Source organism: Cygnus atratus, chromosome 6 (genome assembly GCF_013377495.2).
Source record: "Cygnus atratus isolate AKBS03 ecotype Queensland, Australia chromosome 6, CAtr_DNAZoo_HiC_assembly, whole genome shotgun sequence".
Classification (NCBI taxonomy): Eukaryota; Metazoa; Chordata; class Aves; order Anseriformes; family Anatidae; genus Cygnus; species Cygnus atratus.
In genome coordinates, this window is record NC_066367.1 from 23239476 (window position 1) to 23257268 (window position 17793).

Here is a 17793-nt window from a genome sequence, read left to right on the forward strand (position 1 = left end):
AATTAGCGCAAGATGCAGGGAAAAGCAAATAGGTATCTTTACGAAGGATGTATTTTAACCCAGCAGCTTGGTTTGTGTTGTTGGTTTTATGTCATCGTAGTATTACAAAAACAGAACATGCTTAAAAACAGTTACCAATGAGAGGCATTATTCCAGTGACCAAGCATCTTCCATGCAAAATAAATGCAGCAACAATCATTGTGTGTGTGTGTGTGTGTTCATATATATAGTATGTACTTACATAGGTGTATATATATAACTTACATAATGTGTGAGACAGTTTTTGTAGTTCAGAGCTAACAAGTGGGTCAGGGTTTAGGAAAGGGGATGTGGCCAGAAATGCCCTTGTATTTTAGCAATCCCCAATCCCGTGGCTTCCAAGCCTTTTTCAACATATTCCTTGGGGCATTGCTTATTTAAACTGAGGGTATAAGTGGAGGTTAGTGACCTCCTCTAGAAGTGATATTAATAGGCAAGAATAAATTAGAGTAACCTTTTGTAGATAATACAGGATTGTAGCATTAATAGGTGTCTGTCTGTCTATCCAGATAGGAGTTAGCCTAACACTACTTTGGACTGTAGCCAGAAAAACACCTTTTGATTGAGACTGTTCTGATTAAAACAAGGGAAAAGAAGTATTGGGCAGTGATGATAAAAATTAATTTTACCCTTGCCTTGTGCCTCATTCCCTCCCACAAGAAAAAGAAATATACTTAGGAAAAGCCAAAAAAAAAAAGAAAAAAAGGACAGTGCATGAGACGCTGAGAATGAGTGAGTTTGGCTTGCTTGGATGGAGGATGAGGAGGAATTTAAAAAAAAAAAAAAAAGCCTTTAGGTATACAATCTAGAGACTAATTTATGCTCCCAAGCTGATCTTGTACTTCTTAGCACAGGCAGGAGAAAGGAGTTATAAATTATGAATAACAAGAACTGCTCTCTTATGTCTTCGTAGTTTTATTCTTTCAAGCTGTTAGTGTAGGCTCTGCAAAATTGGTGAGGCTGGAATTTGCCAAGATTTATGCCTGGGTGTAGAAATACTGCCTTACTTTCAGATTAAAGCGGTTAGCAGTGGTAAATCAATACATGCAAGTCTGCAGAGCTGCCACAAGCTTGGCTTATAAATACGTATTAACATTTATCTGTGGTTTAATTTCTCATCTTCCCAAACCATTGTCTTGATTGGTGATCATTTCTCAGTATGGAAAAAAGGGGATAAAAGAAATTGCCAGACAGTAGAAATAATATTCCAGAAATGTAATTTAAACCTGTTCAGAACTTTATTATTTTGCATGCCAATGAATTATGATTTTCCAAAAAAACCTGCATCTTTCATGACTATGTGAAACTCTATGCTTTCTCATATTTTTTATATTCTTACGATGAGCCACATGAACTATGGTAATTTATCTTCAAAGAATATTGCTTTGGCTTTTGATGGGGGTTGGTTTAAAATGCAAATTTTTTCAGTATTTTATTCTTAACCCAGACATACTTGGTGTCCGTTCTGTAGTGTTAAGGTAAGAGACCAACATTTGCGTTCTTAAAATAACATGTTGTTCCACCTCGTAGCTGTAGGAAAGTGTAACCCCTTCCCATGTACCCAAATGTTGTCAGCAGATGCACAGGCGAGGTGCAGCAAACTGCTGTAGAACATGGAGATTATCCTATGTTTTATTTAAATAAGAATGATTGTGTAGTCCTAAAAAGTAGGTTAACTGAGAATTCCAAAATGTTTGAATTATCTATCTCTTTTTGTAAGATAACGTTTCTCCAAGTTTACTTTGCTAAACTGGACAGTGAATGGTGTAGACTGGAAAGTGCTGGCTGCTTCGTGAGGCAGGACTTGAAAGGCAGACTTCTTGATTTTTTTCTAATGATGTACCATCTACCAATTGTTTCTTGTGTGAATGTTAATTTACAATAACTCAGGGATTTGTTTGTAATTAGCTGCTGAGTAATTGTAGAAATCATTTTTGTATTATTGATCTTCATGTTTGGTGTCTTACGGTAAAACTTTCTATAATACTTTCAACATAAGAGTACTTCACATCAATTACATTGTACTGTGGTAGAAGTATCATAGCAGTACATAAGTTTCTAAACCATTCAATCTAACAATAATTTATGTGTGTCATTTCATATTCTATCCTTAAATTCAAAAATATTTAAATATTTAAAACAAAACAAAAAACAGGTATAGCTGTTTTTTACTAGTTTGGTCATTAAATTCAGTATCATGTTGGCAGGATATAATGTTTTTAGTGTCAACCAGAATTTGCATCTATTCAAAAAGAAGTTTGAAAACTGTAGTTCACCACTTTTAAAATACTTAGCATGTAAGTCTTAACACAGGTAAATAGAAAAGCTCTTAAAAGTTTAGGCAAAATGAAGGTATCAAGTATTTACTGCTAAACTGTTAAAGATGTTGATAAACATAATTTCCTTTTCTTACAGAACAGATACTTAGATTAATGCATTACTGTGATGGTTTTCCCCCCAGTTTAGGAGAAAGAAGGCTATGGTTACTTACACAATATTTGCACTTCAAAGTGTGTCAAAGAGGCAAATCCATTTGTGTTTCTGATAGGTTATTTATCCCGCTTAACCTATAAACTGTGGAGTAACAAGGCTACTGAGCTGATAGGCAGCCTAGCAGATGGCTCAGAGATTATGCTAAATCACCTCAGCCTGTCAGAAGTCAGGCTGGGTTACTGCAGGGGCAGCGTCTGTAAGAGACGCTGAATGGGATCGTTTGTCTGAGTTTCTTGCCTTAAATTTCATTTTTCTTCACAGCATGTGACCTCTTCCTTCTTTCCGTCTTGTTACTACAACCTCTTCGAGTTAAAGCAGATGTGTGATCAGCAAGTTTGGGACCAGCCTGCTGGTATCCTGGCTTTCGTAAGAATCATTAGGGTGGTGAGAATCTTTAGGTGTCTGCAAGACATGGAAGATCCCCTCCACTGGGTCAAGGGGTTTGCTCAGGCACTTTCGCTGTTGTTGCCCTTCATTTTTCCATGTCAGGAGCTGTTGCTTCAGTCCCTACCTACCATTGAGTTGAACATTGTCATCTCTCTGGCCTATGAAATATTAAATGGGAATTAAATATGAGCAGACTAAATTAAATTGAACAGCTTGCTGTTGTCCTTGTGTTGAACATCACAGGTGTATAATTTTTGGGTTGCTTTTCAATTCTGTGAAGAATGAAGAGTGTAATTTTCAAAAGTGATTAGCATGAGTGGCCCCCTCTAAGTGCTGGCTGAGGATGGCATTCTGCTGCAAAGGAAAAGAAGGCAGGGCATCATTAGCTAGCTTCAGTGAAAATACCTTGTGTTTAGGAGGAAAAATCACGTTGCAGCTGAGTGAAAATAGGCTAAGACTCAGGGCTTAAAAAATCTCACCCCAAAGTGTGGGTGACTATTAATCATAGTTTTGCTAAATATCTGTATTCACATCTTCAGTGAAGCAACAAAGGCAACAGATGCTTGTAAATCCTTCAGAATTTGCCATGTTTGTTTTTTAATTTTTGACATTTACATTTCATTAATTTACATTTCATTCGAAATTACATTTACATTTAATTTTGAAATTAACAAAAAAGTCACCACACTAATGTAAAGATTTTATACTTAGTATTTTTGATCTCATTATTTCCATTCTACTGCTGTTGTTTCTTTTTCACTTAGTACCATTCTGAATTCTTCTTGAGACCTTCCAGAGAGGAATATAAGAGCCTTCCCTTCCAACTCCAAAAGCTATTTGAGGGGGAGGCTTCATAGATTTTTTTTTTTTCCATGATCATGTTATCATAGTACTGAAGAGTAACTGCTTTTTTTTTTCCATATATTGCAAAATTCTTAACCTGTTAAAAAAAACCCAAATAAACACATTGCTAGATTTTTTCCCAGTGATTTATGATTGATGGAGAATAAACCTCTACAGGGAATTGTTAGAAATCTGTTGTTTTGCTACACGCATTAGGAATGCTGATTTAGTGTCAGCTATAATAAGTCTTAAATGTTTAAAATACGTAGAGATACTAAAAAAGCAATTTTCATCAGTTGTGCTAAATGAAAGGGCATTGTAAAGTGGGTCATGCTTTTAAGATAATCAATCTGTTGTGCAAAAAGGAGCATACTAATTGAAAAACCTTTGCAAAATGTAGTAAAAATAGCTGTAGAATGCTAACAATTTTTTTTCCTTGACTTCTAGTCAGCCTCTATGCAGTGGATAGAGATTATTCACATCTCTGCAAAGCAAGAGGAAGCAAACATTTCCTGATTCTAAAAGCATTTCTTTCCTATCCCCACAGATCATCCTCTGCTAAACCAGGAAATAACTACTCTTTAAAAAAAAAAAAAAGTAGCTGAAAAATAATAATCTCCAAAATCTTTTTCCTGTGTGTCACTTTACTGTTCATGACAGTTTTGAATTCCTAGTTCCTTTTAGCTATAAGGAGTAGAAACGTTATGCAGAGCTAGAACACTGTAAAACCTATTCATAAAATACTATTTTTCTGTTACCATCAATATTGTCCAAGAAACTAAGAAGGCATTTGTTCATACCTCACTGATAAGAATTGTATATATCTTTTGTACTAAGCATCTGTTCTTCTAAAGACTGATATCTGTAAGATCTGATAGCGTATTGCTGATTTTGCATCTGTTTTGCCACTTTTCTTTACTTCTCAGTGAAATCTGGAATTGTAACCTACTGAGCCTGAAAAAAGATCTTTTGTACCAAAGTAAGGCTAGTTTGCAGCATGCTAATGTTGGTAACTGTGTCAGTAACAATGATGGTATATGCTTTTACCCATTGATTTTTATTGAAAATGAAAATATGCAAAATTTAAATAAAGAATTAGAGAACAAAAAAATGTTCTTGATCTTGCAAAGAATTTCCAGCAACGTGTAAGACTATTGAATTGTCAGTAAAGCAAAGGTTTGTGTTGGATCTTTTTTTTTTTTTTTTTTTTTTTTGGTATGTAGATTCTAACTCATCAAAAAATAATCTTCTCATTAAAGGACAAAATGTAATTTTAGCAATTTTGCAAAGTGAAGTTGAAGTAAAACAGTAGTTAGTTTCCATCATAATAAATTATAACCTGCTTGGTTAGCTGTTATTTATTTGTAGAGTAAAACAGTTAAAAACAACAATGAGAGTTACTTGGCTGTTTTGAGAATGCCAGCTTTCTCTCTGAAGTACTGGAGATTCAAAGATATAATTAATAAGAAATAATGGAACTATCTTTGTCAAAACCACGTGACCATACAACAGAAATGTCACCAAAGCAGAGCTTCAGCTTTAGTTTAGGTTCATGAGGAAGTCCTGTTTTCTGCATAATGAAATTTATGAACAGATGCCTGAAGCAGGGCACATCTGGCTGAGTTGATTAACCTAGTGCTTGAATATCTGAAGCTAAGGTAGGAAGGAATTTTTGCTAAACCAAACAAATTAGCCAGATCTAGAACAATTTTGAAACACAACTCATACTAAGCTACATTATGCATACCCGTTAACTGTGCAAATGAAATTAATATAACTAATAAATGCAGCTTTTTTGTAATGTTAAATTACACACTAAAATGGTTGATCCAACTTTCAGTGGTAGGTACTCATTGCACTCTGGTGAGCAAATGTTTATGTCTGATGAGCATAAAGCAAGTGACTTCCAAAGAGTTTGTCAAAGAGCAGTGTGCCTTCCAACAGCAGAAAACAACAGACAAAATGTTCCCATGATACCTCCTTCTACACTACGGCATAAACATGATGAAGAAGAATTTAAAAATGGAAACCATATGGCTATAGATTGTGCAACCAGTGGTGCTGTTCTTCAAGCCCAGTATTCGTCTGGATGGAATAAGTTTCTTTATCAACTTTTTGTAACCAGAACATTTACCCATAATTAAGTTGGAGCAGGATTGGAGTAGGCTATCACGAGGACTATCACTATTATATAGACATTTATTTTCTGCAGTTCCCCTTATTGGCAAAGACAAGATTTTATTCATGGAGAAACAACAACAACAGTGTTTATCTAGGCTTAAAAGGAAGCAAGATCTTGAGGTTCGGTACAACACTTTTCCAAGACACAAGAGAGTATGGGAGCCAATTACAGCCTTTTGTACTGCTCAGTCACTGCTCTGAGTTTGTTTCTTGGATCCAGGAGGAAAGATTGCTGGGGCTGATTATGTTCCCTTGGCTGTGCTCTTGTCTTGGAAGTGCCCTGAACACTGGAAGAGCAGTGAGGTATGGGAGCCAGCTGCACCAAGTCAGTTCTTGCTGGCAACTCCTTAGACTCTTTTCTCAGTTAAAGGAAATTTGTTTTCTTGATACCACCTGGTGCAAAAGGAGCAGAGAGACTGAGAACTGCAGCATAGGTGAGGCCTTCCCACAGACTGCTCAGGTTTCTCTCTTCGGGTCTCCATCAAGATGAACTGGTTGGGCTTCCACATAGACTACAAGTATGGTACAGACTGTGATGTAGACTTGGCTATTACAATCCTTAGTTACACATAACTTTTTTTTTTTTGAGTTGTACTGTTTCAAAATTAGAATGCTTTGGGTTTGGGGACCTGAGGATGCTAGCTTAAAAGTTCAGTGATTCAGAGAAATCGGTAATTGTTACGTGCATTTATTTGGGGTCATATAGAAGAACAATATTCCCTGTCAAGCAAAAAATTTCCACTTCTTGAGTGCATGCAAGGTGCACACGGACCATGTTGTGCACTAATTCAGGCCATGTTTGAAGACAGTCGTCTTTTATTTTTTTAAGCTCTTTTATGGACTAAGCATCCCCACCAGCATTTTCTATTCAGTATTACAATTAATATACAGCAATTACTTTTAAAGTATTTCTCCCATTCTTTTTACCCAGTTCATTCTGTTTGTTTACCCTAGTCTAAAGTAAGGTTTATTTTGATGCAGATGCATGCAGCAACTGCAATGTATTGTAGGATTAACTGATCTGCTCTTCTCTATGGCCCTCCTGGCTGGATCAGACTGTTTATGTTCTCTCTTGTCTTTGGGTCAACCAGTGAGGACATGGGCTCCTTACTGGAATTTTTGTGCTCAGCCAGGTTCTCTCTCCTTTCACAGTTCCACCTTATAGTGATTTCATGTACTCAGAGCCACGTGCATGTTATGAAATCCATGCCTGGCTTTACCTCATGATTCTGGCTCTTAAAAATAAAGAGCATTCCACGAAGGGTAGTGATAAGATGCTAAGATTTAAAATATAATTTAGAATAAACACAGAAGATATGCTGCATTGTTTCTGCATAGCATAGGTGTTCTTGTAGCACTATAGTAAGACAAGGGATAACAGCAGGATCTCTAGGAATGCTCTTTTTTACAGCTGGACTTGGCTTCAGCAAAGAGAGATTTACCGTCGATCTTCAGCACAAAGTTCTGCGCACTTCAGGATGGAGGAGCTAGGCAGCTCTAAAAGACTTTCCAGAATAGCAGAGGTCCTTTTGGCATGTTAGGGTGCAAGTCAAAGCTAGGTGGTAGAAAACCCTTAACTCCACAAGCTGAAAGACAGTTGGAAAATACTGCGAAGGACAGTACTGAGCTTGGTGGAATGAGGTTAAGCTGTAGACAAAGACTTAAATGGTACATTCCAGACAACCCATATCAAGCCTCTCCTCTCGCTACCTGTTCTTATTGTACCTCCCCTAATACACACACAGATAAGTTCTTTCAACACTCAAAATAGCACTTGTGGCTGAGCCTTCAAGCTACTTCATTCCCCATTCTTTGCCATGCTTATGATGGCACCTTATCACCCGCACATTTGCAAGTATGTTCATTATACTAGCAGATGTACAAAGGGAGAAAAATAAACACTGGTTCAGTTTGATCAGCGTACAGAGTTTAAAGACCCTCTTCTTTCATCACCTCCGTCATGGAGGTTGCCAAAATTATGCTTCAGAGATGTTTTAAAAGTCTATAACGTACTTCTAGCTATATGTAATAGATCTGTGTGCACTTATTTGTACTGGATTTCATCACATTACTGAACAATGTGATTTTTTAAAAGTTTGTGTTGAGTTTTTTTGTTTCAAGCTTTACACTTTAAAAGTGTCTAAAGCAAAGCTATATTGCTGTGTTTTGACATTCACATTGCCTGGCAGTAGATCTGAAGGAATTATGGGTTGGCAGAGTTACTCTTCCACTATCAGTAGCAATACTAATAGTTACGGAGAAATCTCCCTAACTTGGCCTTTGAGCAAGTCTCTTCTTAATGTTCTGTCCAAATATATGTTGTCTCGGTATTCTGTACTATAAAGATAGCTAGTTCACTGGTACATAGCCTGTTACTGAACATACCTCCTTTAATGCCATAATGAATCTACCCTGGCAATTATTTACCTGGCTATTACCCAAGCCCCCTCTTTCTTAATACATTATTTGATGCTAGTACAAGTGCTGTACCAATGAAACAGAGAAAAGAGATGCAAAGCTGAAAACACCTTTCCATCTCCAAAGATAATTCAGACTAAAGAGAGAATGTGTTAGTAGGACTACAAAAAAAATGTTGCTGTTGAACATGTGGCTTTACCCTTTCACTGAATTTATTCGATGTTATTTTGGGAGAAAAAAACCCTACTTACTAAGTAATAGCTAGTTGCTTGTTATTAGCAAGATCAGCAGTTTTTTCTCAAGATGGGCACTAAATAAAGAAAAAAGTTTGTTTGCTTTTAATTGCTTTAGAGGAAAGGGAATGAGCAATCACCTATCATCATAAAAGTGATTCTGCCAACCCTGAGAGATGTGCCCTGCCTTTGGTACAACTCTTATCAAGCATGCTGTAATGCTTTGGAGCAGCAGGGCAGTAGCGTCAGCAGTGCCTAAGTCAGGTAGATGTGCTTGAGCTTCGTGAGGAATGGTGATCTGCAGGCAAGACCTAACATCACAGACACCTTTGGAATATAACTTTTCTCTTGCTTGCTATATTCCTTTTTGTAAGTTTGGACCACTTGCCCGCCAATATGTATTAGATCATTGATTTCTGGTAGATCTCAATTCAAATGAGCAGTTGAGTGCAGGAGCCTGTGGTAGCAGTAGTATTAGGGCTGCAGAATTCAGGAGGAAGGAAGTAGGTTTTCACGACAGTCATCCTTTGAAGGAAGTACTTAATGAGGAACTGTAAGGACTAATTTCCCCTAATACCAGACCACATGGTGGGAGCAGGGAGGGGTTTGTACAGCTGGTCAGGCTGAAGTAGGGCAAACTGCATTTCTGTGCTTCATGGCGACTGGAGAGCTATCACTTGGGAGCAGTATTTACAGGGAAAACTGTAGGAGAAACCCTGGCGATAGCTGCTATTGTTATACTGGTTCTCTGAATCGTTCCTAGACTCACTGCTGATGTTTCTTGGCTGTCTTCCACAGCAGCTGGTTCTTTGCAGGAGCCGTGCTCTCTAGGACAGTGGTTTAAATCACCAGCAGCCTTGCACACTGGAAGGCGGACCGTGAGGTGGTTGTAAGGAGGATATACGCAGGCACATGTTTAGGTGCTGCTGGCTGATGTGCATCAGTATCTGGGCCAGCACAGTCCATTGCCAGCCCCCAACTCCCCTCAGTGACCAAACTGACTGAGGGTTACACCTATTTTGTTTGTCTACATGGATACCTGGTGAAGTACTTGCAAGACCTGAAGCAGTAGCAGGGACAAGATAATCCTTTGTTGTTGATTTTTTTCTTAAAAAAAAAAAAAAAAGGTTATGTAGCTTTTCACTTCAAGAAGGATAGGAAAGCTGGTGGGGTATGGAGAATGCTGGCCATCAAGTGCTGGGTGCAAGTGATGGGACATGAGTTTAGTGGATCCCGAAGAGCCGTGCTCCTGAGCAGTTTGCCTCTCGTGTATTTACAACGTGTACATTTACTCTGTGCCTGCAGGAAAATTCCGGAGAAAGTTCAGAAATTTGAACTTACAGGGTATAAAGCTTTCTCTATGGAATGACTCAATTGGAAAATAACTGCCGCTAATAAGGAAGTATATGCTACAACTATTAGGCAAAATTTCTGTTGCTCTACTACAACTTCTAGCATGGAAGTATACATGTATTTTCACAGACTCGCGTACATTTTTAGGCTATAGATGGATAGTTCAATTTTATGTCAATGCAGATGTTCACAGTTCTAAATACAATAAGGGAGCAAAACTGAAAGTGGTTGCAAAAACTGATAAATACACTGAAAAATGTATTTAAATGTTCTTTAGGAAGAAAGCACTTTATAGATAGGTTTCACCCTTAAATAACTATCACTTTACAATTAAACAGCGATTTGAGTACTCTTAAGTAGGCCTGACTAACCAACCTAACTTGAAAGCCTAACTTTATGTATTAGGCTTCTTACATCTTTTTAAGAACTTTTAAGACTAATACAGCTTCTGCTGAAATTGAGTTAGTCATCTTTTGAAATAATATCTTTTTGAAATGCTACTCCATAACTGCCACTCTGATGTTATATTTAGCAAGTGAGCTGGCAAAACTTCATTCTTCCCCAAATTCCACTTTCTTATGCTGATAACATTTCTAATACTTTTCAGTTCATTTTCAGTTCTTGTACAATGATAGAGAACCTCTCGGGACACAGTGCTTATGTATACCTATTAATGTTACCTTATTTTCTCATGTAAAAACAAACTCATGTTGCATAGTTCCTCTCCTGTGTAGTAATGATGTTGTGCCAAACGTAGTTCAAAAGTTAACAAAGGAGGTTGGTGTAAGAAACTTGTGAACCTGTGCTGGTTTCTGATTCTGCTGCTGCTTTGCTCTGTAGCGGCCATCTCTGTGCTGGGGGAGTTGCATCCTTTGTATCAAAATAATTTAGGATTCGATCTCCAAAGCAAGGTGCAAATTTTCACCAACAGTATCAAATTCTACTTAAAGTCTACTCAAAAAAAAACAAAGGGTTTTTCTTTTAAAAAACAAAATAGAAACTTTCCTGAGGGATGTTTTGCTTAGTTGAAATTGTTTACATTTCAATTTTCCATTTTAATGATACAGAAAATTCTTCATCAGCTTTGTTGATCAGCTTTCATAAACCTGACTTAGATTTGTCACCTACCCATAACAGAGGTTTTCATCGCTTTCAGTTTGGGTCAATAATTAAAATATAATATTATTACTATTTTATTTTTATTTTGTACTGTGTTATCAAGCCTAGCACTGATGAGACAGTTTCTTGTCTGCTTTATCTGGTGCATATGCTGACAGGAGGAGTCCATGATTTTACCTATATTGTTTACCTATATTGGTGGGGTTTTTTTGTTTTTGTTTTGAGTAAAACACTTTCTTGTTTTGTTGTTCTGCTGTGCTACTGGGAACACAGGGAGAGAGTAGAGCATGATCACGCTTGAAATTCTTGATAATTTTTGTTACATCTATCTACATTATATCTTCCATTATACAGTCTATATATTATTGTAACTTGTTGAAAGTAAAGGATAATAGAATATAAAACAACATCTGTTGGGTATCTGTTGTAATAGGATGTTTTTTTCTTCTTGCTTCATTACATGTGTACCATACATTCTAGGTATGGGAAAATCGTATCCACAAAGGCAATTTTGGATAAGACAACAAACAAGTGCAAAGGTATGTTTGCTTTTATATTGCGTTCACCTGATTAATTGATTGATTTTATAAAATTGACTATTTATTAGTTAACTAATTAATTGAGTTTATAAAATAAACCATTGTTGTATTTTAAGTGCTTTTAATTTTTTTCTCCCCATTTTGACATGTAAGCTAGTCTCATTCTTGCCCATGGTCAGTGTGTTCAATACATTTGTTTCCAGTGGAGCTGGCAGACAGCCTGTGTCAGTGGTGCAGCCAAACCCGAGCGAAGCCAACATGCACACTGTTGTCTGGCAGTTAGCCTCTATTTGAGACACAAAAATGAAGTTAAAAGCGGCTTTTCTCCTTTCGCTTGGAGAAACTAGGGAATCTTGCAGCAGACCATTCGATTGTACTAAGCTCTGAAAAAATTATATATTGTGGAAATCAGCTCTGCTAATTAGAACAGTTTAAAGGAGCGCTTAATTACATGTTCCAATACCAGTTGTGTTCAGTTATGTGCTGTTCAATGTACTGGGAGCAAAGAGGGAGTTCATTTTCACTATAGTAATTTCAACCAGAAGAAAAATATAAAAACTTCTTTAGATAAACTGGATATGTCAGTTCACTGATGTACAGCACTCCATGCAATTACAGTGAGATGTAATCTCATATCCCGGCAACGTGCGTGGTGGGAGAAGGTGTGACAGCAGACACTGAAGTATCAGATTTCAGACATTTCTGGTTTCTTAATTGTAAAAAAAATAATAATAAAAAAGGTAATTTCTAAGGAAAGCGAAGAACTGAGTCAGCTGATTTAGCAATGTTAATGAGTGTACAGTTCATGAATGAGCGTAAAACTGATGGGCAGAGGCAAGAGAGGAGAGTTTATCATTAATCAAGTCTCGTTTTTTGTGGAGAACTTGGAAGCAGTGCAGCAGCAAAGCTCCCTAGCTCCCCATCTTAAGCAATTAAGGAGGTGCTGACAGTGCAGAAACTGAAATTTCTAGAATTTTTTCCCCAGCTTATATGCAGATGTCATCTGCATACATTGTGACTAGGAAATAGCGGATGCCCTTTTCGATTATTTCAATTCATTAGTACTTAAGACAGTACTTCACTGATTTACTCTGTCCATTCCCACAGTTCCTGAAGACTTCGGGAGCTCTGTCAGCAGTACTGCTTATGATCCTGACTGTTCAAAGATTTAAGCATAGAAATTCTTACATTAATGTTTTAAGATGTTTGAGCTGACTTTTCCAATACAGATTTTAAATCTCAGCAGTGTGAAGCAGTAACTAGCAGTCTATTGTGACAATATTCAGCAACTTGAGGCTCCAGGGAAGCTCACTGCATGTCTTTGGAGTTACAGTGGGAACATAAGTAGGCAGAATGCAGATATCTAACTGGAATTTAACCAAAACATTGACAGCATCTCTGGCTCTTGCCAAAAAAGCATACCATGGGATTTAAACTAACTGGAGCAATGAGCAATTAAGTTTACATATCATCAAAAAGATGGCAAAGCCAGCTTTGATGGCATGCTTGGTATCAGAATATAACTTCATCTATTTTGCACCCTACAGTGTGGTGGTGGTGATAACCTGTGCTAGTGTGGGTACGGAAGGCTCGTTTTGTCTTGGCAGCACAAGACTTGATAGGAACTAATTCACTCTGTTTCATGTCAAGATTTAACAGTCCACAACACCACATGTTACACAGAACAATATGCTGCTTTCTTCAGCTTCTTGGCAGGTTAAATAAGCTTGCACTGATGTACAAGGCAGCTCTGGTTGTTTTTCCTGAGTTAAGGACTTTAGAGCTGGTTCAGTTATAGTTTTGCACAACCTTTTTGTGCTCCGTATAGACATAAGATAATAGTTACCTTCTGAAGAAATAGTTTAGTTTTCTACTCCTTTAGAATTGTTTTCATTAGTTTTTTTTTTATCCCAATTTAGGCATTGGGGAGGGATTTCTTTAATATTTGAGGCTGTTCACTGGTGGGAAGGAAAGGGGTTGAAAAATACAGAATGAGGTTTGCAGTAAGAGAAGTAGCTATGGGATGTAGCTTCCAAACTCTGATCAGCTTTTAGTGAGCATTTTTTTTGAGCGTTTAACTCCCAGATTCCCTTAAAAAATCCCAGCCTAGAAGGTCAATGTCTGCACGGGCTGGGGCATGTTGCTGTTCAAATGTACTGGAAGCTATTAGCTGTATATTTCTCTTCAGAATAAGAAAAAAAAAGTTTTGTATACATGGAAATTGTTATAATTAACTTTGGTTTTACATTAACATTTAAAGATTGCATTATATGACATAGAAAAAATAGACTTTTTTACATTCTGGTTTCAGTAACAACAATAGGAAAAACCTATTTGATTTGCTGAAGCTGGGTTTTCACTCACTTTCTAGTTTAATTGTCTTTTATGTGTATACAGTGAAGTAACTAGTTTATCAGTTCACCAGAAATTGGGTTATGGTGCAGTAGATATGCATCTTTTAAACTAAACTGCCTTCCCAGTTCTGAGTAAATGACCTGGAACTTAAAGCCTTATTGGTCACCTACTTAAACCACACTAAGAATTTAGTTCAGAGAAATTAGCAGATTATGCTTTACTCGGTTGGCTCTGGCTCTATGAAATAAATTTGTGATGTGACATTTGTTCTTCCTGGATATGTACCAGATAACACAAAGCAAAGCACTATACTGTTTGTATAGAAATTTTGACAAAATCCTGATAATGAATGGGCATGGAAATTGATTCTTTCCACTAGGGTAGGTCCCCATCATCACAAGGTCAAAGGACTTTGGTAGGTAGTTATTACTGGGGACTCCATGAAGAAATTTGGAGTTAATGTTGGCCATTTTTACCAACAAGAAGATTGTATTAAGAAACCATGCTTGTAGCATATGAACTATTTGATTATAAGCTGTTTGCTCTCTTGTTGATGAAATTTGTTTTGTACTTCAGGTTATGGCTTTGTTGACTTTGACAGCCCAGCAGCTGCTCAGAAGGCAGTTTCTGCTCTCAAGGCTAGTGGAGTCCAAGCACAGATGGCAAAGGTGAGTTAAAATAACTGGCTAATTCTTGTAGTGGGTTGTGAAGATGAACAAGCTTGTATGGTAGCAGAGCATTGGCCATGTGCATTCTCAGGTTGCAGGACCATCACAGAGTGCGCAGACCTCAAACCACGTGGCATATTAATGGCATATCCCAAATCTGCTCAACTCATGAAATAAAGAACAGTGTGGTCAAGTCTCCAAACAGATCTGGTTGGATTTCTCACTTCATTCATGATACTTTTTTTCCATTGGCTTTTCATCAAAAGAAAGATTAGCAGTAATTTTAAAGAACTATAGAAGGCTTAATGGGTTAAATTCATCATGTTAATTTCTGGAACAAGTCAGTAGCTTAAACAGTTTACAGCATACAGGTGTAAGAGTTTATATACATTTTCCAATTGTAGTTCCTGAGGTTAACAGCCTTTCAATTTGGGAATGAATTTTTAGGCATAACAGCAAAATATAATCTTGTGGCTTTGTCTTCAGCATTTCTAATATATTTTGTGTTAACAGAAGTAAAATTTAAATCTGAGCATTCATGATCTGTTTCTTGAAATTCCCATCCAAATCTTTGACAACCAGTGTCTGCATCAGAGCAAACCCAAGCATTTAAACACAGAAATACGATCTTTCTTCTTTTTCTACCATTTTTACTGATCCTTACCTCTGAATTGGGTTATTAGTTAACATGATCTTCAGAGAAGAGCTCTTTCACCACAATATAAGTTTTGTAAATCTATAAAATCAGGGAAATGACATACTAATAATAGTTCTGTCATGCGCTGTTGTTAGGTCAGATGGCCAGTTTCCAATAGAATGGCATAGACACCACTACAAATTTATTTAAGAAAATATTTTCAACATAATCTGTTCATATAATTTATGTTACCTCTTAAAGTAAATTCTTGTTAGTTTGAAAATTATATTCTAATTAAATAAAAATATTCCAGTAATTAAACAGTAAACTTGGATGCTTTTTTATAAAATAGTCTGCAGCAGTTCTAGCAAATCTTTTATAGTTATCCATTAGGTACAGATCGTTTTCAGATGAGATATTTTCCACAGCTTCTCAGTTGAGGAGAACAGTTAAGCTAACAACATAAAAAGTCTTTGGATAGGTTCCAGGGCAACAAAATGGAAACCATATGTTTCATACTAAATGCATGTTTCATTACAGCCATGATACAAACATACATGCTTACTGGAAAACACTGGACTTTTTTCTTTTTATAATATTTTATGAATGTTTAATAAAGACCTTTTAATTAATCTTTAGTTTTTAGGTAATCACTTTGAAATATACACCAGATTTTTCAAAGCTTCTGTCTGCCATCTTACAGATTTATCTAGGTAGGAGGGGAGAAAGCAGAATACAAGTAATTACAAGTAAATTCATTTTGCTAATAAAGAATTTTAGGTAATTTAATTGTCTTCTTGAATTGACTAGATGGAGAAGCTCTAATAATTCACTATAGTAATCTAATGAATAGTTTCTTAGTTTTTCCCTTAGTATATATTTTTGAATCATTTCCTCTGCCAGTTAGTTGCAATATTGGTAATATTTCTTTCTGTTAGCGTTAATGAAAAAATGTGCACCATACTACTTGACAGTTTTGAATGATTTTCTGACACTTTGAGTCTGTCAAGTCTGCTGACCTTTGGGAAATCTATAACTATAAAGTTTGCATTAGAGTGAAACTTGTTATTCTGCTTCTTAACACGATAAGTGTTTGAATTATTTTCAAAAGGAAACCCAACAAAACCCACAAAACAACAACAACAATAGTGACAACAAACAGTCACAAGTGACAGAGTTTGAGTGCTTTGATTTTCGTCTTTTTATTTTGAGCCATTGAATTGGGACGGGGAGGGTAGCGGTGCCTTTTGTCTGAAAAATCGTATCTCCACTGGGATGCTCCAAACTGAGGATCGCCACTCACTTACAGTTCTTTTTACAAGATTAGCAAATCAGACTCTTCACATGCATGAAACTGTATAAAGTTTACTTGGATTTGTGTATTTTAAATTTTCCTTTAACATGTTAGCATTAGTGCTTTAAGGTGATTGTGCAGCAGTGAAACTGTTTAATCTGGCACGTGCCTGAATGTCACTCAGAAAGGACAACAGTTTGTCAGCTGTCTGCCCAATGGATTTCCTCACTGACCAGTGCAACTGCCTGAGTAACAAAGAGAAGTGCCTGTTGGCTGCGTTTGGGAAAGCATCCCCACACTCTGCTCATGGCTGTCAGTAGCACCGCTCCTGAGTCTTCACAACCTCCTCCTGGATTGCAGATGAAGCGGAAGGAAAAATTTTACTGTTGGGGCCTTGTTCTGAGTCTGACTGCCATAAACCCCTTTTTGGAGCATTTTACTGTAGCTATATATAGATGAATTAAAAATTACTCAACTGTTGAAGGTCAGCTACAAATTGTAGTTTGATAGAAACAGTCCAGATTATACTTATTAAGACTTCAGTTGTTTGTTTTGTAGAGATAATTTCAAATAATGACTGAGCTTTTTCTGTGCACTGGGTAAACACGCGCTGTACTCAGCTGTCTGCTTCCAAGCTGATCTGACTCCAGAAAAGTATAGTCTCATTTGCTATGTTTCAGCTATTGCTGAGCAGACTTGGAGAATTTGGGGCCTGAGACATAGCTTCGAGTCACATCCTGTGAGATCTGTCCCAGTGGGGCTCATTGTTTTTGGAGAAGTGGCCACGTCCTGGGAGATGTCACAATGATAGTGTCAATTAAGGAACCAAGTGTTAGACCATTGCTTAAGAAACATTATGTCTTCAATTATTCTGCTCTTTCAGAGATCTGGATTTGGAAAACTTTACTAAGACAATTAGACTCGAGCAACTTGATATTTATTTTTTTTTGCTGTGTGCTGGTTAGTAGCATCTTCTGGTGACAGCTGAAATGGAAACGCCTCTAACAATTCCTGTTGGTCAGATAATGCTTCTGAGAGCTTAAAGAAGATGGTTACTGCGCTGCCAGGGCAATGGGAGTAGCTTTTTGACTGAAAATTAAAATGGGGGTGATGGGTAATATTCCCTTTCCTCATTTCCATTGGTGTATTTCCAGCATTCAGTTTTCTTTTCCAGTGTGCACCAGTGGCTGTGGAAGGGGATGAGGAGATGACATGAGCTGTGGTGGCAGCCAGT

The 17793-nt window shown here is 37.0% G+C and overlaps 1 protein-coding gene across 14 annotated transcripts in view; it reads left to right on the forward strand.

Moving 5' to 3' along the window:
- The window catches only part of RBMS1 (RNA binding motif single stranded interacting protein 1), a 154933-nt gene that overhangs the window by 104723 nt on the left and 32417 nt on the right, over nt 1-17793 (forward strand). For all 14 annotated transcript variants that reach the window (XR_004782162.2, XM_035570124.2, XM_035570143.2 and 11 more), the window contains exons 3-4: nt 11547-11605; nt 14537-14628. Coding sequence is in view for 13 of the 14 variants with exons in the window: in XM_035570124.2 (XP_035426017.1) it covers nt 11547-11605; nt 14537-14628 (151 nt within the window). In the remaining variant the exon portion in view is untranslated. The remainder of the gene's footprint in view (nt 1-11546; nt 11606-14536; nt 14629-17793) is intronic.